At 40.8% G+C, this 26,962-nt stretch overlaps 1 protein-coding gene across 2 annotated transcripts in view; it reads left to right on the forward strand.

Annotated features, from left to right (window-relative positions):
• The window catches only part of SSH1 (slingshot protein phosphatase 1), a 1,317,746-nt gene that overhangs the window by 754,729 nt on the left and 536,055 nt on the right, over positions 1–26,962 (forward strand). For both annotated transcript variants that reach the window (XM_044068394.1, XM_044068395.1), the window contains one exon: positions 23,598–23,666. In XM_044068394.1, coding sequence (XP_043924329.1) covers positions 23,598–23,666 — 69 coding nt within the window. The remainder of the gene's footprint in view (positions 1–23,597; positions 23,667–26,962) is intronic.

Here is a 26,962-nt window from a genome sequence, read left to right on the forward strand (position 1 = left end):
ACACACATGAATATAAATACGTATATAAGTATGTGTACATATATAAATGGATATGTGTGTGAATTAATATCGTATATGGATGTGTTTGTGTGTCTGTATATCGTCATCATGATCATAGTCAATCTCCATCTCTCACTGTTCAAGGCCTGCCTTCTTTGACAGTCAGGAGGATGCCCTCATTTCCTCTTGCCTTCTTCCTGTCCTACTGAATCTTCTTCACCAATTTGTCTTATGCTTTTCTGCATATGTGCCCAAAAAAATCACCATAATCTGTTGTGTTTGTTTTTTTCTGCAATCACAGCTACTTTGTTTTGTACACCTTACTTTTCAGCTTCTTTGGCTTTCTTCTCTCATATACTACACCTGACACACCTATGTCAGTTGGCTGCATGCCTCTGATTCTGGCTTTGACCTCCTTATTCAGACTTCCCTTCTTTTCAGTCACCATTCCCTGATACTTGAAGGTATTAACCTGTTCCACTTTTTCCCCCTTGTATCTCAGTTCTCAGTTTCTTCTAATTTCCCACATTTGCTGCCATTACTACTGTAGCTCTCAATGTCTGTCTCAGAGTATTAACACCTTTACATGAAGATTTAGCCACGAGTAAAAACTATTTATATGCACACCCCAAACAGATACCAGCCTGGTTAACAATAGGAAAAGCAATACTTCTACTTAAAAAAGTATAGACCAATAAATTGTCCTCTGTATAAACTATACACTGGAACTGAGGCTGACTGAAAAACTCAGTTATGGCAACAGAACAAAAGGGTAAAAAAAAGGCATATGGCACAATGGATCATTTGTTGTTAAAGTCATAATGGAGAACTGTAAAAAGTGGAAGAATCTAAGTATGGCATGGATTGAGTACAAAAAAGCATTTGATAGTATCCCATACTCATGGATAAAAGAATGCTTAAATGTATAAGATGCATCCTACACTGATCGACTACAACTACAGTGACCATGAAACAGTGGCAGACCACTTTGCATTAAGCCATGATAAAAAATTATAATTCCAGGGATAAAAATTCAGAGGGGGATATTCTAGAGTGACTGTGTCACACCTGCTCTTTTGCCTTGGCGTTAATGTTTACATAATATATTAGGTCATGGTTATAATCTGGCTCCTAGAAAACAACAAAATATAAAGACTTCTCATCTTTTTGTAGATGATTTAAAACTGTACAGTTCATCAGATAAGGAAATAAAAGCACAAATGCAAGTGGTCAAAATATTTTCAGATGATATAAAAATCTGATTTGGTCTTGATTAATATGCAAAAGTAACCTTTAAAGCAGGAAAGCTACAGCACCAAGAAAACATCAGTTTGGGACAGGAATCTAATATAAAAGAACTTGAGCAAAAGGGTGTGTATTCATATTTGGGAACTGATTAAGGATCAGCAATAAAACATGAGCAAATGTGAATAAAACTTAGTAAGGAATATTTTAGAAGACTAAAATTAATACCAAAAGCAGCATTGACATCTAGTAACAAAGTCCATGTTATAAAGCAATTTGCTCTTCCTGTCCTAACCTACAGATGTTCTTCGTCTCACATTGCTGCAGTCATAACCTGTGGGTAGTCCGCTGTCCTCGGTCGGCCCGAATACCAAAGAGTTAGGCTGGCGTCGGTCATGGGCGCCCGGAGCTGACGTCAGTACGTAGTAGTACTTAAGCGCATGACCAACGCCATATCCTCAGTCTTTCTTGCCGCGTGGTCCGAAGCAGAAGCAGCGTTTGCAAGTGCCGTTCGGCGTTCTGAAATTTTCAGTTTTCGAGTTTCAGACCGAAGACCAGTTGGGCTAAGTACCCCGTTGGGGAAAATTTTTGTCTTTTCTTGCCTCAGTTAATCCGGATGTCAGAAAAAGTTAATAATTGTATTTCTTGTGGGAAACCGATACCTCATAGGGACTATCATTCTCTCTGTATTCCTTGCTTACGACATAGTCTGGTGTCGCTTTTGCGCTAGATTTAATAAGCGCACCATTAAACGCAGATTGGACTGTGCTAGGCTTGTTTTCGGTAAGCGGTGTAACTACAACATGCCGTCGGATCCTCCGACGCCCGCTACCGCAAAAAAGCGAAAAGATAAATCCTTAAGGTCTAAACCGGAGGAGTCGTCCGTTGCGGACGCCGGTTCTATGGAATCTACGGTTGAATCTGTGGATCCAGCCGAAGTCTCGGCTGAATCCCAGGGGGAACCTTTACTTTTGCAGGAGTTGGCCTCTCCGGAGTTAGGTCAGGCCGAGGGTGCTTCTCAAGTTACTGTGGTTCCTTCCTTACAAAAGGTTATTAGGCCTTCTACTTCAGTCACTAAAGGCCCTGCTAAGGCTAGAACTGGTATTTCTGGTACGGTTCACAGCCCTGGTTCTTCGGGCTCTGTTCCCAAAAAGCATACGTTGAAAATGGCAGAGGATTTGATTACCTTGATCAGGGGTTCTATGCCCCCTCCAGAGAAGAGGCCTAGGGTGGAGACAGATTTAGAGGGAATGGAACATTCCTCAGATTACTCTGAGTCCTCAGCTGAGGATATTCAGGATTTTCCTCCTTATTCTGATTCGGATGCAGAGGATTCCTGTCCTCCTGCTTCACCTCCAGAGGATTTTTCCTTTTCTGAAACCTTGCATTCCATGAGGGAGCATTTTAAATGGGAAGGCCAGGATTTTTCAGATTCTCGTAAGAGGCTTAGGGAATTTTTGTTTTTGCCACAACATAGACCTTTGGCTATTCCCCCTGTTTTAGATGTTGTTCAGGATGTTTTTTCTGAAGCTTCCCTTAATCCTGATTCTTTACCCCTGCCCTGTCAAGCCAGACAGGTATTACAGAGTTCCAGAGGCACATAAATATTTGTATAAGAGCCCTAGAGCTGACCCGAAACTATTATTCAAGGGCCTAAGGGTGTCAGGGCTTCTGTGGTTAAGAATCCAGTTCCTTTGGATAAAGATTCTAGAGCGTTGGATAGGTGGGGTAAAAAAGTGTACACCTCTTCTACGTTAGCTATGAGGGCTTTAAATTGCCAATTCCATATGCTGAAGTATCAGAACTTTCTGTTAGGTCAATTAAAATCTAAGGTAGATGCTTTAGCTGAGGGTATAGAGTGTAAGGAATTGCAGGACTTGGTTCATGCTTCAGATCAAGTTGGTAAACATGCCTTGCAGTGTGGCTTCGATGCCCTTCAGGCTTCTTCCAGGGTAGCTGCTACTGGTTCAGTTATTCGTAGACATGCCTGGCTTAAGGATCAAAATTTGTCAGAGCATGTTAAAGCTCGGATTTTGGATGCTCCCCTTCAATCTGAAGTTCTTTTTGGTGCCCCTGTGGAGTCAGTTTTGAAAAAGATGGAAGACAAAGCTAAGTCTATGCAGACAGTTAAGGAATTTTTGCAAGTGCAGCCCCCTAAGTTTAGCAGGAATTGGCCTGCAAAAGGATGGTCCTACCCTTCTTCAGATTTTCAGTCTAAGGGCAGGTCTAGACGTGGTAGAGGCAGGGCTCACGCTCAGGGTTCTTTCAGACCTAGGACTTGGAGTTCTCCTGCACAATCTTCTGGTGAGGGCAGGGGTCAGCCTTTTCGTAAACAGACCCAATGACCTGTATCTCCAGCTGCCGGATCCCTCCTTTCTGGCAGCTCCTCTAGGAGGAAAGTTGGCACTTTTCAAACAAAATTGGCATCTGGTCACCCAGGACACATGGGTGTTGGACATAATAAATCAAGGCTACAAGTTTTATTTTCACACTTTTCCCCCTTTCAAAGGCATGTCAGATGTACCTCCTCAGCAAAGGCTGGAGGCTCAAGAACAAATTTCTTTGCTTTTACAGATGGGGGCTATCCAGGTGGTACCTCCGTCAGAAGTAGGCCTAGGGTTTTATTCTCATCTTTTCCTAGTGCCAAAGAAAGGAAACACTTGGAGGCCAATTTTGGATTTGTCCATTCTCAATACGTACCTAGACATCCCAAAGTTCAAGATGTTAACATTACAGCAACTTCTGCCTCTGCTAGGCAAAGATCACTGGATGGTAACTCTGGATCTCAAAGAGGCCTATCTTCACATTCCTATCAGGCCCAGCTGCAGGAGATTCCTGCGTTTTCGGGCTGGCACTTCTCATTATCAGTTCTCTGCATTGCCCTTTGGTTTATCTACTGCGCCCAGGGTGTTCACAACGGTTCTGGCTCCTGTAATAGCTTTCTTAAGACTGAGGGGAATACAAATTTATCCTTATCTGGATGATTGCCTGATTCTTGCTCAGGACAAAGACAAGTTACTCCAACAGCTACAGTATGTAATGGCAGTTTTAAGGTGCCTAGGGTATTCTGTGAACGAAACAAAGTCCAGTCTAGTACCCTCTCAGGACATGTGCTTTCTGGGTGTGAGACTGAATACAGCCTCTCAGATGGCTTTTCTGACCCCGGACAAACAAAGAACTCTTCATCTATACTTCCAGCAATTATCAGTACTGTCCAGGCTGACTGCAAGAACAGTCCTTCAAGCCTTGGGGTTCATGGCATCTTGCATTCTGATACTTCCCAATGCCAAACTGCATATGCAGAAGCTACAATGGTATCTCAAAAGTGTATGGACTCAACACTGCCACGATTTGGACACTGTCATTCCGATAATACCGTGCATCCAGAAGGAATTCTTGTGGTGGGCACAGGAATGTCACCTAAACAAGGGACTCTCTGTGACCCGGCCAGAGGCGAGTCAGATCTTAACGACGGATGCCTCAGACCTGGCTTGGGGAGCACACTTCAATGGGAAATGGATTCAGGACACGTGGCCTCCCAAACTACAGCATTTGCATATCAACATGAAGGAGATGTTAGCAGTCCAGTTTGCCCTGATGGCTTTCAAGGGTCTACTTCAACCAGGACAGGTGTTGATACAAACAGGCAACACTACAGTCATGTGGTACATCAACAAGCAGGGGGGGACCCATTCTTATCCTCTTTGCAGACAAGCTATGATATTGTGGGAGACTGCTCTGGGTTTGCACATCACTCTTCAAGCACGGTTTCTGCCAGGAGCACAGAACTCCCTAGCAGATGTATTGAGCAGACAAATTGTGGATCCCCACGAGTGGAAATTGGATCCTCAGGTATTTCATCAGTTGACAGTGGCTTGGCGAACTCCAGACATAGATCTGTTCGCTTCTCCTCTAAATTTCCAACTACCAAAATTTTGCACAAAATGTTTCACCCAAAAGCTTGGAAAGTGGATGCTCTATCTTTCAGTTGGAACAACCTTCACGTCTATGCTTTTCCTCCTCTGCCTCTCCTTACCAAGGTTCTCTTGAAGGTCAAGCGGGACAAGCCTTGCATGATTTTAATAGCACCAGATTGGCCACGACAGCACTGGTATCCTCTGCTGAGGAGTTTAATTCAGGAGCCTCCTTGGCCTTTGCCACAGCTTCCTCACTTGTTGTCCCAGTCAAGCAGTCATTTGCTCAATGTCAGGGTGCAGTCCCTGCATCTAACGGCCTGGCGTATTCTGTTTTAGAGCCTGTGGGTTCTCAGCTTCCTCAACAGGTTTTAGATGTCATTTTGGAAGCTAGGCGGCCCAGCACCAGAAAAGTTTATGCTGATAAATGGAAGAGATTTTTTCTTTGGAGCACATCAAAGGGTTTTGATGTCTCGGTACCTAATTTGAGTTTTACACTACAGTACCTTACTGAGTTACTAGACAAGGGTTTGTCATTTTCTTCTGTGAAAGTTCATGCTGCAGCCATTTCTGCTCACTATGATTGTGACCCTCCTTTATTTTCTCACCCTTTGTTTAAGCAATTTCTTAGAGGGGCAAAAAATATAAGACCCCCACGTAGAGCTCCTACTCCTTCCTGGGATCTCAATTTTGTGTTGGAGAAGCTTACTTTGCCTCTTTTGAACCTGCAGCTACGTCTGAATTGAAGTTTTTGTCCTGGAAGACTGCCTTTTTGTTGGCCATTACTTCTGCTAGAAGGGTATCTGAATTGCAGGCTCTCATGGCAGTTGAACCTTTTCTAATATTCCATAAGGATAGAGTTTCTTTGCGTACTAACCCTACTTTCATGCCAAAAGTGATTTCTAATGTGGCCTTGAACCAATCTATCCATTTGCCTACCTTTTATGCTGATCCCCAAAATAAGGGGGAAAACATATTGCATTCTTTGGATATACACAGGCAGTTACGTTATTTGAGCAGAACTAAGGAGTTCAGACAGACTCAACAGTTATTTGTTTCTTTTGCTTTGGGTTCACAAGGGAAAGCTGTTTCTAAGCAGACTATTTCAAAGTGGATTGGTAATTGTATTGCTTTTTGTTATTCTCATCATGGGAAGGATGTTCCTGCTGGGATTAGACCTCATTCCACTAGGGCTACTGCCACTTCTACTGCTTTTTGAGGGTGTAGCTACTAAGGATATTTTGGAAGCAGCTACTTGGAGTTCAGTTCATACTTTCACTAAACATTACCATCTCCCTCTTTTCTCCAAGTCCAGGGCTGGGTTTGCCACTGCAGTCTTACAGGGCATGTTAGCAGCCCCTAATGCTTTTTAGTTTACCAGCCTCCCTTTTCCTTTGCTTTGGGATTCTACCCACAGGTTATGACTGCAGCAATGTGAGACGAAGAACATAGTACAGTTTTGTACCTACCATAAATGTAGATGTTCGAGGATCCACATTGCTGCAGTCCTATTTTTCCTCCATCCTTCCCCTCTTTGGTTTGGGGGTGTGGTGGTTGTTTGTTGTTATTGTTCCTTGGGGATAATTATTATTTTCTCCCTTTGTGGCTCTGGCCTTTTCCTTTTAAGGCCTTCTGACATCTGGGGCAAGAAAGACTGAGGATATGGCGTCAGTCATGCGCTTAAGTACTACTACGTACTGACGTCGGCTCCGGGCGCCCATGACCGACGCCAGCCTAACTCTTTGGTATTCGGGCCGACCGAGGACAGCGGACTACCCACAGGTTATGACTGCAGCAATGTGGATCCTCGAACATCTACATTTATGGTAGGTACAAAACTGTACTTTTTGGAGTGACTGACTGGCCCCAAAAGGTGTTGGATGGGTTGGACAGGAAACAAGAAGGACGCTTCATGCTCCTCATATAATTTTCATGCTCATGAAATGATTTATAAAAATCAATGTATACCAAGACTATATATTCTCTGTTCTGAAGGAGGTTTGGGCCTCCTCAAAATTGATTACATGTATAGATCTGCAATCATGGGACTTCATACATATCTGCTGACCTCACAAGAGTGAAAGTTTTGAAACATGAGGAGAATGTCTAAGATGACCACACACACACACCTTCCACTTTCTCTCTTATTCCCTTCTGTTAGCAAATAGTATCCATAACTGATCAATACTGTGTGTTTGTTAATTTAAACTGCGACCACAGTAGCCTACTGATACAAGGTTATCCTGTTTTTCCACCTGAGAAATGGTTAAGAAATGACTTGCAGTTTCAGAGCAGTCCTTGGTCAATTGTGATTGTTTCTTAAACACAAACTTGTCTTTGCTTTGGTTCATTAGCAGCAGTACAAAGAACTGCCTGCTCACACCCTTGTTCTCCCCTCCCCCTTCCCTGTTTATTACCTTAAGACAATCCCAAAGTTAATAAATATTACCTGTGGCAGGCACCATTTTTAAAACTACAACCACCCTTGTCACTATCATATGTTCATTTATCAGTTAACAGAGTTAACTGATTGTTTCCAGCCCCCTCATACAAGCAACTAACAGGGTTTCTACCCGCTTCGCTCCCCACCCTGCCCCCTATTCCCTCCCACCCCCAGTGGTCCCACCTTTATTGCAATCTCAAACCCGTCCCATCTTTCCAATAGCCAACCCACACCACTAACCCAACACTACCTCCTCCATCTTCCCACTACTATCACACCTCAACTAACATGTACAAGCATACCTTATTTATGCTCACTGCATGCACTCTCCTTGCATATCTTACATCCTACCAAAGCTCCATCATTCCCCCACTCAACCACTACCACTGTACTACTACTGACACCACCACTCATGTCTCACCCTCACACAGCTCCCCTCCCACCAGCTCAAGAACCATCCCTATGCACCCCCCCATATTTTCTACCAACTATATTACTCAAACATAAAACACCCCTACAACTTAACATAGTAACCCTCCCACCATACCTATTACCCACAGAGCACAATCATAAAGTTTCCCTTATAAACAAACACATTCAAAAACTGAGAAAACGAATAATGTCATGCATATCAAAACTAGCCCTAAGTGGAGACATCCACCCCAACCCTGGCCCTACCATCTCCAACCCCAATCCTCATAATCAGACTAGAAACCACAACTTCTCCCATAGTACAGCCAATAGAAAGCCAAGTGACTTCCTTCTACTAAGCCTAAATATTAGAAGTTTATCTAACAAAGTCCATGAACTCCATGCCACCATAGACTTGTACTCCCCAGATATAGTCATCCTGACAGAAACCTGGCTAAAACCTCACATTACCAGTGAGCAAATTCTCCCTACAGGTTACAGCATACTAAGAGTAGACCAGCTAAACAAAAAAGGAGGTGGTGTAGCTATAATATTTAAACAGCATCTAAACATCCAGATCTTAAAATCATCAGCTCCACAAATAGGCAATGAAGAAATTATATATACCAACCTCAAAATAAACCAAAACAAAACCATCAACATAATTGGATGCTACTTCCCACCTGGCCAAAACATCCCTCCACTAGAAAACCTCCTCAGCTGGTCTACCCACCATCTCCCCAAAGAAGCTATCATTTTAGGTGATTTCAATATTGACTGACAGTCCTGTTCTGGCAACCATCCCAACCCATCATGTAAACCTTCATGGCTTCACCCAACTAGCCCAGTCGCCAACCAGGATAAATAAAAACTCTAGCAGGCACACTACTCGGGATTGGATACTAGTCAGTAAGAGCCCCCAGTCATATATAACAGGCTGCTTATCAGATAGCCTCAGTGATCACTCCCCAACATTCCTACTCAAAAAATACCTATACCAAGCTAAACCTGTCATCTACTGTCAAATACGTAAAAAACTAAACTTTAACCCACTCACATTCATCTCATCCCTCAAAGAATGTAACTGGCATCCTCTAAAGTACCTCAGTCTAGATGACGCAGTTAAATTTTTTAATACTACCTTCCTGAACATCCTTAATTACCATGCCCCCGTAAGATTTTCTAGAACCAAAGCACAACCCTCCCCTTGGCTACAGAAAACCACTAAGTCAGAAATGAAAAACCGGGATAAAGCCTGGGAGCACTGGCACAAAACCAAAACCCCCTCAACTAGACAGAAATTCCTAGAACTACACAATAGAGTCAAAAAGCTAATAAAACAGGACAAATTCCAATACTACCAGTCTGCCCTAGACTCCTCACAACACAGCCCCAAACAATTTTGGTCCTCCATAAAATCCATCCTCCACCCAGGTAAAGTCAGTACCCCTCCTCCTAACATCCCTCCCTCCTCAGAAAATATTGCTACCTCATTCAACACACACTTCACCCAAACCATATTATCACTAGCTAAACAATACAACCCCCCTCCCCTCCAACCCACACCTTCAACTAGTAATCTCCCCACTGCCTTCTCTTTTTCTCCTGTACCTGCCTCCAACATAAAAAAAAACTCTTAACTAAACTTAAACCCACCAAATTAGCAGCAGACAACCTCCCAAGTGAATACCTACAAATCGCAGCTGATGCTCTGGCCTACCCAGTATCCATCTTGATTAACCAATCTCTGTCAGAAAGTTACGTTCCCACACTGTGGAAAGTATCACATATAATTCCCCTCCACAGAGACGGATCCTCCACAGAACTAACCAATTACCGCCCCATAGCTATTCTCTCTCCACTCTCCAAAATGCTAGAGAGATGCATACACTCTCAGGTCTCAGAATACCTCCTTACTAACAACCTCCTTTCCAGTAACTCAGCATGGTTTCCGACCAAGCCATAGCACCACCACTGCCTTACTCTCCTTTACTAACACTATCGTTCAGCATAAAACAATGGCTATCTCTCCTCTGCTACTTTCTTAGACCAATCTAAAGCATTTGACATGGTCCCACACAATCAACTTATCTCTGTCCTCAATAACCTATCCTTCTCACAGTCAGTCACCAACTGGTTTCAGAGTTACCTGTCTGACCGCCAACAATTTGTTGTATGGCAGAATGACATATCTCCCCAACTACCTGTCTCCATAGGGGTTCCCCAAGGATCCATCCTTGGACCCCTACTCTTCTCTGTTTACACCAATAATCTATCCTCTGCCACCAAACATGGCACACACATACAATACGCAGATGACTCGACCATCATCTGCTCAGCCCAGACCCTACCAAAACTGCAAAATGTCACACAGGAAGTCTTTTCCTCTGTTGAAACTTGGTTATCCGATGCCCAATTAATACTCAACCCAAACAAAACTAAACTACTCATCTTCCAACCCACCAAACCTACCCAAAACAACTCTCATTTTAACATCACAGCAAAAGACAACACCACTATATACCCAACTGAACACACCAAATTGCTAGGAGTGGAAATAGACAATAAACTAAAATTGGACATTCACATATCCATGACCATAAAAAAAGTCCACAAAAAACTAGGAGCGTTATACAGAAATAAGCAATTTCTCACCAAATCAGCAAAGAATTCAATAGCAAATTCCCACCTTATTTCCACCCTACTTTATGCCTCTCCAATATATGCCAACCTAAGGCAATGCGACCTAAACAAGCTAGAGACCTGCTACAACAAAATCGCCAAATTCGCCACAGGGGCATCCTACCGGCTGGCTTGAACTCCCTCACCTCCTTCAGTGGCATCAACTCTCACTCACCCACAAACTAGTAAACCATCCACTAAATGTCCCATCCCTCCAGAATCTACTCCAACCCTATCGCTCCACCAGACCACTATGATCCAGCAACAAAAATCACTTGCAGATCACTAAAGCCAATAACTCTCTTGCACCATAGCCAAATTATGGAACTCCCTTCCACCCACAATTACCTCCATACCATCATGCACCCACTTCAAAACTTTACTAAAAGCGCACCTCAAAACATGCTGGCTATGCCCTTGCAACTCCCACTCTAATATCACCCACCCCATCCAACCACTACCTTTCTTTCCACTCCACTAACTACCTTGATTATAGCAAGCTCATATGCTCATAAGCCTAGTACTTATTATACAGCAGGAACTTCTCATTGTAACATTTGTTAATGTCTGTTATGTACTTCATAGATAAAGATTCTAGTTGTCTACTGATGTACTATGTTCATCTGTAAATATATTGTAAGTAATTGCTATGTTAAATTGTTAATCGCTGTGTAATCCAATGTAACTACTGTCTGTTTATTTTAACTGTGGAGCTTTTCTCCCCGGGCCTCCGCTGAAAATGGACCTACGTCCAGTGGGACACTCCCGGTCAACAAAATTAAATAAATGAATAATAAATGACCTCCCTGCTTAGTTTAGCAGACGCATATCGGTGTCAAGTAGGAATGGAAATCAAATCAGAAGTAGATAAAAAAAATCAGGCAGCAACTGAATGTGGCAAAAAAAGAATATAAGATTAAAGATCAGATGAGAAGGCAAGAAATGTGGAAAATGCATAAATATAGTTGCAAGTATAGAAAACTCCTGGAATAACCTCATGTTGATCAGTATCGAAAGCAGGAATGGTTAAGGACAGGTGAATTTAAACCAAAAGATGAAAGGTTAATATTGGCAGCTCAAGACAGTGGACTACATAAATGTTGGTTTACAAAGTCCATTGAACATGTGGGGAAACAGACATGTAGGTTTTGTAAAACAGAATTGGAAACAGTTGAACATCATGTTGCTGGTTGTGATATACTAATGGTAGAAGGACTGTGTACTGAAAGGCATAATAATGTGGCAAGACTATTGCATTGCGCAAATATTATAATATTGAAGGAGCTAAAAGATGAGCCACAAAGAATTATATTAAATGAAGTTTGTCACAAAGAATTATATTAAATGAAGTTTGTCACATGGGATCACCCATTACCAACAGTTCAAAAAAATAGATGCGAGAAAACCAGATATAGCAATCCATGAAAAGAAGACAAAAGTAGCATTGATCATTGAAATTGCTACACCCAGTGACTACAGTGTCTTATGTACAGAGAGATACAAAGTCATAAAATAGTAGGATTTGCAGGCAAAAAATTAGGGCAATGTGGAAGAAGATTCACAGTGCCAATAGTAGTAGGAGCTACGGGTCTTATAAAGAAGAACTTAAAATCATAGCTAGATATGTTACTGATAAATGTAACTCCATGTGAATTGCAGAAATTAGTCATTACTGGGCACATTGCAGGTGCTGCAAAGAGCACTTCTGGCTAACTGCAAGAAACCCAAAAGACTTGAAGAATTTAAAAAAGACAAGAGACCTTATTAACAAGGACATAGGTAATCTCCAAACTCTGGACCCAACCCAGTTCGGATTCGTTAAAGGTAGGTCATGCTTGTTAAACAAGGTTAACTTCTCTGAGAAAGCCACCAAGGCACTGAACAAGGGAAAGACAGTGCATAGCGCCTATCTTGACCTAGCCAAGGCATTTGATTCAATCCTCCACTCATGCATTATAGAGAAACTCTCCCATTTGTGAATTAACCCATACATTACCAGATGGGTAGCCAACTGGCTCACCAACAGGGCACATACTGTCAAAGTGTGTGAGTTCAACTCTAGCAAAAGACCAGTCACCAGTGGCGTACCACAGAGTTCTAAGCTGGGCCCCTTACTGTTCAGAATTAATTTCTCAAAAATCCAGGCAAATTTGGACAGCCTGTGGCTGACCAAGTTTGCTGATGATTGTAAACTGGTAGCAATCATTGAGTCCTCCAATGATGTTACTATACAGCAGGCAGGGTTAACACAGACAAATGATTAGTGCCAAAGCCATGGCTTAAAGCTAAATGCAAAAATGAATCATTATTCTCTTTGGGAAAGCTGACATCCTCACTAATTACATAATAGATAGGACCCCCTAGGTGTAGACCCAGTGGTACATGATCTGGGCACTCAGGTTGACAGCAATCTGAACATTGACCATCACGTAACCACAGCAGTAAGGAAATCATTCTATGTGGCCCATCTTAACATATGGATCTAAGGATGTTATAATTCCATTACACTCGGCCCACATCAAACCAGTAATTGAGTACTATGCTTCCTTTTGCATGTACCTCACCAGACACCTGCAACAACTGGAGTGACCACAGAGGTTTCTCACCAAGAAATCACATGGTACCCACAACAAGTCTTACTCTGAAAGACTGAAACCCCTATCATTGTATTCTGTCTCCTACAGGTTGCTAAGGGGTAGTCTCTGACCCGGCCCTGATGGAAATGGTACAGATTCTTAAATCAAACTGCATGAGGGTCACTCGCTCCAGGTATCTTAACCTAGGCTCTGACATAAACAGGTCATGTTGGAGAGATAGATACATCTTCCAGAGACTGCCACTTCTCTGAAACAAGCTTCTAATTAAAGTGAAATAGAGCCCCTCACTTCCCTGAAACAAGCTTCCAATTCACGTGAAACAGAGCCCCTCCCTGACCCTCTTCAAAAGCAAGCTAGATTAATGGATGGGTGACCGTGAATTCACTCCAGGGGTGGCACCTTGGACAGAGGACATCGGTATTAACTACCATAGACTCTTACATCTGTGAACTTCACTTATGAAACCACCAGTAACTGCGGCAAGTCGAGATTAATATGGCTAGGGCTTGTAAGGGCTCCAGGGCTGTTAGCTTAGTAATCTTCTATGAACTTATGAGTTATGCATACAATAAATACTAGTTACTAGTCCTATAAAACAATACACAACCCAGTACTAGAACATGCTGGTTTGCTTAGTATAAGAGCATCTACTACTACTAAAACTGTCTCAGTTGCTTATTGCTAGTACAAGGAAAATTAGACATCCCTATGCTCTCCGGTGTAGGATATTCCCCTGCCCCAAACCCCAAAACAGCATCGGAGCAACCAAAATAGCAATTTTCAATGTGAATGGGGCCCCATCTTCCACTTCCCACCTTCAAACTAAGCAGACATTTCTCCAAAATCCCCTTCCTCACAAAATTAAGTTTCCACTACCACACTGAAACTGCTGACAAAAATAAATCCAAACATCAATGTAAAACATTAAAATAGCAAATGTTCATTTTGCTTACATTAAATGCTAATGAAATTATATAATGCCATCATAAAAGCTTAGTGCTGAAAGCTACATTCCAAAGAAACTGTGATTGATGTACTTAGGGAAAAGCAAGTTTTCACCCACAGACCTTCTGTTTCCAAGTTTCAGAGTTTATGGGAAAAAGTGGTTAAAAAGTTCTTTAGAACAGGGCAGACAACTGTGAGACACTTGGTCTTGAGCGGTGTTTAAATTGACGTGCTGAAATTGAGGAGTTAAAGAATGTTAGAGCCATACCATTCAACTGTCCAAATATTCGCAGAATGTTCAGATTGTGTCTCATATTTTTAGTCTGCTCATCATAACATCTGTGGCTTTCTGAACAAATCAAAATCACTGAAACCAAAATCAATACATAATGACAGGCATTGGAGTTTAAAACTTCATATTCTTCAGAAAATGCACGTTAACACAAATCTTGTTGTTCTAGTTACTTTCTAAGTTTATAAGAACAATAATTAAAATCCGGCTCTATTTTTGGGCTTTGCCCCGATTTCTTGAGCAAGAGATAAGAAATTGAGAAGTATGGTTACAGCTGCCGTTAACGGCATCTGTTCAAGGTGCTGAAATCGAGCTGCAGATTGCAAACTGTGTGTGTGTGTGTGTGTGTGTGTGGTGATGAGTGTCCCAAATGTCATCTGTAGTGGTAGTGTTACAGGAGGAGATTTTTTTTTTAATTTAGGATGCAGGTTAGAATTAGGGGCAGGGTTAGCACCCTAAATACTACCAATCACACACACTCTTAATCTATTCTCTCCCATAACCTAACCATACCCCTAAACACTTACAATCATACACACACTTAATGTACCCCCTTACCTAACCCTTACTGTGACTCTAACCCACACAGTCACACTCGAGGGCTTCTCAATACTGGCCAAAGCCTTTGCTACCCCCAATGTGTCTTTTTTAGTCAGAGCTCATCTAATGAAGATCCCAACATAACCATCAAATCACCTGCTAGACAACATTAAGTCGACCCTTCTCAATGCCAAGGGTCTTCATAATAAACTGCAGGATCTGGAGGTACATATGCACCTGGAATGAGTCTATATTTATGTAGTGATCGAGACATGGCTTATAAGGAATAAGAATACCCTTCTCTTTGCCTAGTTTCTGTGCTTCCTTCAAGCCGTCTGGAAATAGTGGTAATGTCTCCATTTTCATCAGGGATTTCATCCCCTCCAAATGATGCTCAGTGACCCTCCAAGTGAGCTTAGTTTACAACAGGTACACTTGTTGCTGATCCCCTTTTAGTTTTATTTAGATTTAGTCTTCAGATCAGACTTTTTGACACATTGCGAGCAGGCTCCTTGTTTGGATCTGAGGATAGAGTGCAGGATCCAGAGGTGCCAGACAGCCTTTTCCGGGGCTCTTTCTTGTCGGGCTCCGAGGGTTGAGCTCCAGATAGTGATTCCAAGAAAGTCATAGGGAGAAGACCTTTCAGAATTAGTTTGCTCCTGCAATCTACCAAAGTGCAATGGTTAAAGGCTTTGGAGATCTCAGTCTACTTTTAAGTGAGCAGGGCCCTAGCAATATACACACAAATCATGTGCACAAGAAAGTGGAAACTTGTGCCTACAGGCTTTAAAAAATGTAAGCAGTGAAGTCTTTTCAGCCATCTTAACAAAATTTTTAATATTAAGAATAAGGAAAAACTTTATTTTATTTTTTTATTTTTTAATTTTTTTTTGAAAGAAAGAAAGGGGAGGAGAAACTACTGATCAAGGTAAATGACATTACCACAAGGGTAAAGATAGGTAAAAGAAAGGTAAATGCCAACAATGGTAGAAAGAAATACACTAAAATATTTGTATTTATTTATTTATTTTACATTTGTTGACCGTGATAGTCCGACTGGATGCATGTCCATTTTCAGTGGAGGCCCGGGGAGAAAAGCTCCAAGGGTAAGAAGATACAGCATTACATAGTACCAGCATTACATATTACAAACAGACTATTTACAGAGATTACACAAGTAAGCAAGTTAAACAAGTTCCACAGGTTAGAGTTAATCCTGAGCGCAAATCAGGATTAAATTAAATTACACAGTAAACTGGTTAACAGATTTTTACACATTCTAGAGAGAGTTAGCCAGGCTTGATACATTGACATAGCCAGTTGTACACAAAATAGTGTAAGATAATGGTAGATATACAATAATAAGTAAATATCATTAGAAGGATAAAAAAATATAAGTAATTAGGTTGGTAATTAAAGCACTTAACTGACTAACACTTGAGAGCTCACAGCAACCATGTCTGTATGAGAAGGTGACAAGATCTGAGGTATGGTAGTGGACTAGAGCATTATGGGCAAGGGAGGAGTTCGAGTTTCCAGCAGCCATGAGGTGTAAAAAGCAGCTGAGTCATTTCCGAGGGTTGGATGCAAACCCAATCATTGAGGAATGAATAAATATTAACAACATCAGATACAACATTTGTCAAAATTTGCTGCAACCATATATTTGCACACAAACCAAATGCTCACCACATTTTTATAAAAAGTTAGAGTGCTTGCCTGTTTAAAGCTACACGTGAATAAATAGGTAAATAAATGATACATAGAGCCTACAGTATAAAGCATTCCAGTGCCTAAGTATAAAATTTAGCAACAAAAACACAGTGAAGACAGAGTTCCAAAAACAAAAAGGTTGTGTACACTTTGCAGTAACAATTTCTGATTCAGACACAGCCTTACCACAGTACTGCAACATGAAAATGTGCTATATCGCTGTGGTCTGTCTCCATGGATGAGTTACACGCTAATAAACAGTCTGGGAGAGAGGCATTGACTATTTAACCATGTGGTCTCCTCTGGGACTCCCTACAGTAAGGCATTTCCACAGCTGAGTGATTCATAAAATTTCTCTGTTTAGTAAGCTTTCATGGCCGCTTCCTGCAAATGAACATGGCCAAAATGTGGTATAGGTAAGTGCTGGAGGGTTTAATAGTTAAGTAGTATGTGGGAGTGTGGTGTGATTGTGTGTATATGGGGGGGCTGCATGTGTTGGTGTTCGTCTGTCTTGAGGTAGCATTAGAGAGTATTGCGGTGTGTGTGTGTGTGTGTGCGTGTGTGCGTGCGTGCGCGCATGGCGGAATGGATGAGTATGGCTGTGAGTGTGATCAGGCTTGGTATTAACAGTAAACGTCTCTGCCCTTGAAACTCACATTCAAAGAAAATGCATCTGGCTGTTAGTGTGTTAAGTTTCCCTTTGGTCTATTTTCAAACCATAGGCTCCTTGCACATATGTTTAGGACCACGCATGCATGCATGTGTTCTTTGATTCACCTTCCTGATTGTATTAAATTATATTCCTTGTATAATACAGCACCAGTTGTTAAAAATTTGTAGTTTAAAACATTTTTCTAGTGCGCAATAAAGCAAAATGTATGAACCAATAATGACAAAACTGTCCATTTCAAAACATTTCAACCATAAAAGGCCACTCAAAGTTTTTTCATTACAATCCACCAATATGCACAATCTCTGCAGAAGTAAAAATCATCTGAATGATTCCACGTTAAAAAGATCTGTAACTAATGAAGAGGTTGCTACTAGGAAACAATTTTATATTTCAATGTTTCATCACAATTTCAGTCCCTGCTGACCTTGAAGAATAAATTGCCTGTGGTACATAAAAAATGGTAATATGGTAGCAAGTATGCTACCTATTGTGCTAACACTACTTTCAAATTCTCTCGAACAAAGAGTAATGATCATTTGCAAAACAAAATAGTTGCGCATTGAAAACAGACTTAGTGTGAGCAGCAGTAAACTTCTCTTCCCTTGAATCTCACAATTCCTTAAAAATGTACTGAAATTCATTCTAGTAGTTGGTTTGAGCCTGAGTAAATTAAGTAACCTGCCATCCTTAACAAGGGTATTTCTCACACACACACACACACACACACACACACACACACACACACACACACACACACACACACACACACACACACAGCACCTTACTGATAATGTCCATGCTTTATTCTCCAGACAGAAATGGAATGTCATATGTTTAAATTCCCCACACAGACACAGAATAGAAGAAGCAATCAACAGCATGTGTGCATGTTGTGTGTTGACACAAGCATGCAACAGCAGGTGTGTGCACACAACAGGATGTAAGTCTGTGTTGCACTCCAAAAGTCACTAGTTTTAGGAGGAATTAAGAGGGACAGAGCTAACATTTCAGTCAAAATCAGGGTTATTCCTGAAAATCTGGCACTTTTGTTTTATTGGCATACCTCTCAACTGTCCCAGATTTTCAGAAATGAGCCTGATTTTTACTGAAATTTTAGCTGTCACCCTTAATTCCTCCTAAAACTAGTGACTTTTGGAAAAAAAGTGATTAATTAAACAGTAAATAATGACAATAGCTAAAGTTATAAACCTTTACTTCAGAAAATGTATATTAATTCACATTCTCTTATTCTATCAGTTATGCAAGCTGATAGTACTAATATTTTGGAAGTGTCACTGATTGTCAGTAATTAGATTTGTTCCTGATTATTTTGAAATGTTTCACTGATTAGAGCTGTGTTTACTTATAAATAACTATGGTTTTCAGTTAGTAATGTCTTGCATTAACATTTTTACTTCTTGTTTAGAGCATGCATTGTGATGTAAAGCCTGTTTAATTCTTTTGAAAAGCTAATATAAGTAATATTTAAAAAAAATGTTCCAGAGTTTGTCATTCCATCTTCACTTTGCCCCATGTCTTGAGAAAAGTTGTTAAAAACTGTAAAGGAAGCATGTGGTACAGAACATTAATATACCAATATTGCTTCTAAGTTATAACCCTGTCCCTTGTTCAATATGTGAATTTCATTAGGAAGGATTGTAGTTACTTAACAGTGGCAATCGTCCAGAAAATGCATACTTATGCAAAACTTGCTGTTTCATTAACTCTTCCTGATTTTGTGTTTTTCTCCAGACATGTATCTAGGTAATCTGGTGCCTTGAAAAGAAAAACAACACTTTCTCTACCAATATAAAAAGCACAAACAAACAAAACATAAATAAAGTTTTTGACTAAATAACAGCAGGATGCTTGTTACTAATCTAAAAAAGTTTGCTACAGATAAAACACTAGGCGCGTTAGTGCATTACCGTGACCGCAAATGCAGTAACGGCATTCGTTTATGAAGCCGGTACTACACTGCTGCACCATTGCACCTTATTATGCATATATGTTTTTACTTGGCAATTACTAATACTACAAAAAAAAGAAAGAAAAAAGAACAAAGTTAGTAAATTACACACAACAGATTGAGGAGTTATTGACTTCCTTTACTTCCGATTATGAATTAATTCACATCCTGTTATACTGTCAGTTTATCGGTACCAATAAGTTTAAAAATTGCTTTGGTTATATGCTTCTAGTTGTGGAGATAAGAGGTTTAAAGTTATACAACTGATATGGGAAGCAGGCCAGCATTTGTGAAGTTCTGCAAAGACATTCATTGCTCTGTCAGGAATCTTGCTGACCGAAAAGAGTTTCCTTGATCGTCGGAGAAAATGTACTTCGTGGCATTGTTGTTATATTAACTTTTCAAGAAAACTAGAGCAATATTTAAAAACTGATTCTGATATTAGGCTTTTCCACTATAAGTTTGTTCTTGATTCCACAACAAGAACATTGAGGGCTACAAAGGAAGCGACTGGTATTACATACAGTACCCATAACTGCGGTGGTGGTGCTGCAGTAGCGTTGTCGCCTCACAGTTAGACGTTGCTCTTTCGATTCTCAGAGCGTCTTGTGTGGCGACATGTGTGAATGGGCATTCCTTCGTTGAAGGTTGTGCATTAGGCCCGGCAAGCCAGCACGTCAAAATCTACTGCCAATCATTAGTAGAGTTCCGCTGTGGCGACCCCTAACCGGGAAAAGCCAAAAGAAACAAACAAACCCATACGAGATATTGTCGCTTAAATATTGTTGAGTTTTTATTTAGAGCTATGAAGGAAGGGATCATTTCAAAACATTACAGAGCTGATACTGTAGGTACTGTTGCATTTAAGATGGTCACTTTCTTTTTTAACATTCTAATAGTATGATTTTAATACAGCTAGAATTATAGCAAGGCAAACTATATGCATTGCACAAACATGCTTTGGAAGATGACTAGATCGGAAACAAAGCAGTAATGTATCTTGCCCTAGGGAGTGAAAACAATTTTGGAAAAGGTAAAGCGTGGTCAAAACTAAAGAAGGGAGGGTGGAGAATGGGTGTGCCAGATAACGTCATGCAGGGGGTGGTCTTACCTGGCCAAACTGGAGAGCGGGATGCTCCTGAAACAAAAACAGTGTATTTACTGCAAAAGTAAGCTGAAAAGTGCAGATTCAGTGACACAGGTGCCAAGTGCAACACTTAACGTTTACATTAGTGACAAAAAATTAAAAAGTGTTCTGAGAGCTGCATCTTTGACACTCTCCCTTTAAGTTCAGACAGTGAAGCAACAGAAAATGTTCTGTTTTGCCTTGTATTCCTTCAAAGGCTGTAGCCTACAACCTATCCATAAAGTTAGTGTGTGCGCATTGTGAAACATTTTCCATCCACAAAGCTACATGCCTATTCCATTTACTGGATAGTTTTGAGTCCAACTTGTCCTCCAGCTGCATTGTTTGTTGTGCTGCTGTTCTGAGGGTCATTCATATGGCTACAACATCACATTTTTTTATTTTCACAAAGTGCTCTTCCTTCTTTTCATCTGATTCTAAAGTACCTAATTTAAAGAAAGCATGTTTTAAGCATTAAACGTCTGTTTCCTATCTGCCTGATACTAATCTGTGTACCAGGTTGACTTTCCATGCAACTTCACATAGTTTTATAGTAGCTGACTCCAAGTCAGACTGCCGACCAGTCACAAGTGGAATCCCACAGGGTTCGGGCTTGGGTCCTCTCCTGTTTGGTATCTACTTCTCTGAAGTCCAGGCCAACATGAAGGGATTCTGGCTGACAAAGTTTGCAGATGATTGCAAGTTGGGAGCCATAATTAACTCCAAGTGATGTTGACATCCTACAGAGAGACCTCACTGAGACCAGCTGGTATCAGAACCTTGGCCTTAAGCTCAGTGCCAAAAAATGTGGCATCCCCTTTGGGAAAAATCTGGTTCCCATGAATTACCACATTGATAGTAGTCCGCTGATTACAGAAGATGTCATAAGACATCTGGAAACACAGGTTGACAGCAACCTCTCTTTTGACCACCACATTGCCACTGTGGTCAGAAAGTCATTCTGTGTGACACATCTCATTACTAAGGGTTTTGCATCCAGGAAGAAAGAGGTTATCGTCTCCCTCTACTCTTCCCTCATTAGGCCAGTCATCTAGTACAATGCCCCATTTGGCATGTACCTCACTAGACACCAACAACAACTGGAGAGCCCGCAAAAGTACCTCACAAAGAGGATCCTAGGCCTTAAACACTTGTCCTATATGGACAGACTAAAAAAAAACTCCAACTATTCTCTGTATCATATCGCCTACTTAGAGGCGATCTGTGCTTGACTTACAAAGCCATGTCTGACCCAGCTCTGTTAGAAGTGCTACACCTTAAGAAATCCCAATCCCTCCGCACTACACACTCCAGAGACCTCAACCTTATTACCACAATCAACAGAACAAGCTGGAGGGACAAGTTCATAACCCAGAGACTGCCCATGCTATGTAATAGACTTCCCATACTTGTTAAGCGGAGTGACACACTGGCCCTCTTCAAGAGAAATCTTGACGAGTGGATGGGAAATAGAAAATTCACCCTGGGAATCACTCCAGTGGCTCTACTTGACAAAGGTACTGGGAACTAATGTCGGGTGGCACAATGCCAGGGTAATCCTATGGGCTAGGCTTGTAAAGACACCAGGGCCGTTAGCCTAGTACACACCTATGAACCTATTAACCTATTGCTGCATCTGATCCACTGCTGGTCTGTTGCAACAGGCACTGTCAGTGAAGGTTAATCCCACATAATTAAGCAAAACCAATATGAAATAACTGAAAGCATGTGAACTGTGGCTGTGATAGACTGATGGAGGAATGCTTGCAGCTAATGCAATTAAATTCTTTATAAATGCAAACTGGATAATATTTCTTGTTAAAACAAGAAAAATAACTTTTAAATCTGTTTAGGCACTTCCATCTAATGCTAATCAGTGGGAAAAATATTAATATATGCCAATTTCTAAGCCAGTAGGGATAAACAAATGAAAGAATAAGCAAGGAAAGCCATGTAACGGTGTTTAATATACAGTGCGTTATAGGAAGAAGTAGCCTTGCCTGAAAAAAAAATTGCATATTGCCCCTCGTTGCCATTTTAGGGTAGAACATTTTATAAAAAATTAGTATAGAGTATAGAATCTGGGAACCCTCTGTTTCATGTTCTAATTGGCTCCATTACATATGTATCATAACATTGTGGTTAAAACTCTATTTTTGTTCATCATTACCCTTTTAAGGAACAGGCATTCAGTTGCTGTAAATTGTTGCTCCTGTGTATTGTGCTGGTTTCTTATTTGAGTGTGTTTGTAGTTAGGATCCATTTGTGAATCAGACCGGTATTTGCAAACTGGAAATGCCCCTAATAGAAAGCATGCTATATATTGCTGTGCTTCTGTTGGGATATCTTAGATTGCACTGGTAGTATCTTCATACCTTTCTGTAGTCTTAAACAGACACTGACAGAATAAAGCTACCTAGCCTACGCAGTTTGCCCATAAATTTGTCTGTAGGCAATGCTGTCATTCCTAACCAGCCAAAAGGTAAGTTTCTTGCAGTGTCGCACATGTTGCCTTGTATGTGCCATTATATTTGACTTCTGTTTGTAAAACACCTCTTCAGCAAGGCTTTTCTTTCACTGACCACTTACTGCTTCTGTCCTCAATAAAATGTTGCATACATGGCCTTGAAGGCTCTCCCATCTTCATAATTTTCATTCTAGTTTATGCAGATCTTTATTACTGAAAGTCACTGCATTTCTTTGTTGATTTTTGCAGAGCATCCCTTCTCTATCCTTCCAAGCCTGCGGCAGGCAAATGACCTAGGATGCTAATCCTCCTTAGTTACTTGGTGGTTATTGTTAACTTAGGCATATTGCTTTTGCCACCCAGTTTGTACGTGATTGCCGAGTCTCAACACAGCTGGTGTTTATTAGCAGAAGTGCTTGCTATTAGACACCACATAGCCAGATGTACATGTTGTATTACTTATTTTAGTTTGGTGCCACAGAATAATAATGAAGAGGAGTGTGTAAAATAGTATTAAAAGTGTTGAAGAAACAAATGTTGACTTTCTCCCTATTTAATTGTTTTGTTTTTTTGTTGACAGCAAAAGTTGTACAATAGGAATGGTGCTACCACTGTGGAGCGACACAAAGATTCATCTGGATGGTGATGGGTAAAGATTCTTCTTTTATCATGATGTTTTTCTTAATCAAGTACAATATTACAACAGTTTTAAAATTCCTGAAAAGTTCTTAAACAGAGTTGAAGAGTTTGACAGCTAGAATAATATCACAGGGCACTATACCTGAATTGCCTTAGTAGTTATACCACCTGTTTTATGTTCTTTTCCTATTGCTTGCAGCAGTCTATATACTGAATTAGCTCACCTATTAAACTTGGAGCTTTATAGCTGCTTGGTAAGGTTTGCTGAGGTGACTTTGCCTGGCATTCTATGGAAAAATGCAACAGAGAAAGAATGACCTTCGAAAAGATAGAACTTCAAATTATATCTCTTTACTTTACCTCCTTAAACTTGTCCACTGTCCCTACTGTTTCACCTTCTCAGATTCTGTCTTCTTCTTTGCTGTATTTTATTTACGTTCCTTACCTGTTGTTCCACTTTAATCATTCATTATCCACTCTTTAGTTTTTCCTTTCTGTCTCCCCTCCAGTCTTGCAGCTTCTCAACTTCACATGTTGCTAATTTACCTTTTGTGAACTGTTTGTCTGCTTCTTTTCTTGTTCACCTAATGGATCAAGGACTGTTATCTGGAACAAAGTGCTTGCACTACAACCTCATACCTTACTCTGAAGTCTAATGTGCTTGTCAAAAACCAGGCATCTTTCTTCAGCTCATTTTCTACTTACTACTGTCCACTTAGTTTCTGACTGTTACTCAACTCTGTAGGACTATATGACTAATTGAATGTAAATGGTGTGCTTTTTACCAGAAGGCATATATCTTGACTTCTTAAAACATTTTCTGGGATTTCTGTCTTCGAAAAACTACTTAAGTAAGAGAGTTTCTCAGAATTCTAGGCTTCATGGCATCAGTGAGCCTCATGATACCACTAGCCAAACTCCACATGAGAAAGATTCAGTGGTACCTAAAAATCTGTTTGGTCCCTGCGTGTGTATCCCTTAGAGTTCGAGGTACCAGTGCTGTAATTTGTGAGCCAAGAGTTCACAGTAGTGTGAGTGATCAGATGTCTCTCAATCCAGGCCTACCCTTCTCCCTCCTGACCTCCGTTCAGTCTAGCCAGACAGATTTATCAGCTTTGCCTTAGAGAGCAGTGGCCAGGGGAGTTCAAGTGCAAGGCGAATGGAGTCCTTCGGACACTGCAAAATGCAACACAGACATCAAAGAAATGTTAGCAGTGATTCGGGCTTTAAAAGTTCACAACTTATGGTCTCCAAGTTCCCTTTTAGTGGCACAGACAACAACACAGTCATGTGGCATCTGAATAAACAAGGGGGTATAAGGTCATACTCTTTGCCGGTTGGCAATGATGGCTTGGGCACTAGCCTTAAAGTACTCCCCGATACTTCAAGCCTCATATATTCCATCAGAACAAAACATAGTGACAGACAGACTAAGCATATCCCATACAGACCCTCACAAGTGAAAGCTCAGGCCAGAGTGCTTTTAGTCATTGGTACAGATGGTGAGAACACCTCAAATAGATGTGTTCACCCTCTTTCAAAACAGAAGTGAAGAGCACCTCAAATAGATTTGTTAATCACCTTTCAAAGCAGGCAGTTGGAAAATTATGTTCAAGACTTCCTTCCAACTATGCTTGGAGGACAAACATTCTCATTCCCTTGAATGTGAATGTTCCTTTATGTATTTCTACTGATACCAAAGATACATCTGACGATTCAGGAAGAGTTACCAAAGATCATTTTGGTGACCTTCCTTTGGCCCAGGCAAAGTTGGTTCTCTCTTAATGAAATTTCCCAAGGGCAATTACTACAAGCTTCATCACACTCTGGATGTACTTACAAAGTGTTGGGGTGACTGGTGCACCCAAACCTGGATCGATTGCAACTGAAAGCCTGGATGATTCTATCTGCTATCTTTTGGACACATTTTCTGTGAAGATGTGCAGCAGGTACTGAAGTAGGCAAGAAAACCTGCAACTAGAAAATCATATGTTTACAAATTGAAGATGTTTTCTATGTGGTGCCTAGCCAATAACAGAGGACCCAGTATGGTGTCTAACCCACTGGGTTTGAAATATTTGTGTGAGCTATGGCTTATCTTATACGTCTGTCGAGGTGCATCTTGCGGCCATGTAAGCTTATTTGCCCATGGATCCCCCATATTTTGTCTGTTTTTGTGGTCAAATGGTTTCTGAAAAGGGTGTTGCAGCTGCAACCCCCTTGAAAGCAAATTCTTCTTCCTTGAGATCTTAGCATCATTCTTGAAAAATTAACCCCGTTTCCTTTTAACCTGCCTTCCAGGCTGATTTAAAATTTATCACTTGTAGAATTATTTTGCTAATTGCTCCGACGTCTGCATGTGAGTCACTGAGCTGCAGGATGTTGTGGTAAATCAACCTTATCTGATTTTCCACAAGGACAAAGTTATTTTTATGGACTAATCTATCTTTCGTGCAAAATTTGTTTTAGAATTTAGGCTGAATTAAGCCATCAGTCTCCCAAATTTCTTTCCAGAACCTAAAAATAAGGGAGAGAAGATTCTGCATACTTTGGATATGGCATTCACTGTTGTAAACTCCTTGGTTCTGACTAGTGTGATTCTCAAACAATCTGGAAATATGTCACTGATGAGTATATTTCTTGGCATTTTAACCTTTCAGAGTTGTGCAGTCTTAATTTTGCCTGACTGAATTGTTTTATATATTTTCTGGCATTGTTTTCTGTTCTCATCTGTCCTGAAACTGTTTTTTCTCCCCCCCCCCCACCCTATTCTTGTGGTGGTGTTATAGTTGGTGCCTTTGCAGTTGCCCGCCCCTACTATACATTTGATCTGAGAAACCCCTTCCAGTCTGGTGTTCACTCTACTTAATACAGAGAGAACATTTGAGAAGGCCAACCTGCTTAGGTTCTTAACCTCTGCTACTTCTTCCTCTCTTCATCTCTCCTTGCAATTTACTAAAAAAAAAAAATTGCACTTTATTTTGCTTTTGCCTCTTCTTAAAAGTACTCAGTTGTATTTATTCTGCTACATTTATTACTGCTTGGTAGTAGCATTATTAAATTGTAACTTTTGGTTTAAGCACTTGGGCTTCAGACCAGTTTTTACATTAAGAAGGTTTGTGGTCTGCACTGTTGTGGCAGGACAGGTAGCTTACATTCTTCTAAATTGGGAATTGCTGATTGAAGGCTCAGTGTCTGTTATTCTAAAAGTGTATTAGTTCTGATTTAAGCACTTAGGCTTCAGGCCAGTTATTTTACATTAAGAAGGTTTGTGGTCTGCACTCTTGTGGGAGGAGAGGTTAGATT

This window comes from Protopterus annectens, chromosome 4.part0 (genome assembly GCF_019279795.1).
Source record: "Protopterus annectens isolate FY-2018-M chromosome 4.part0, PAN1.0, whole genome shotgun sequence".
NCBI classification, from domain to species: domain Eukaryota; kingdom Metazoa; phylum Chordata; order Ceratodontiformes; family Protopteridae; genus Protopterus; species Protopterus annectens.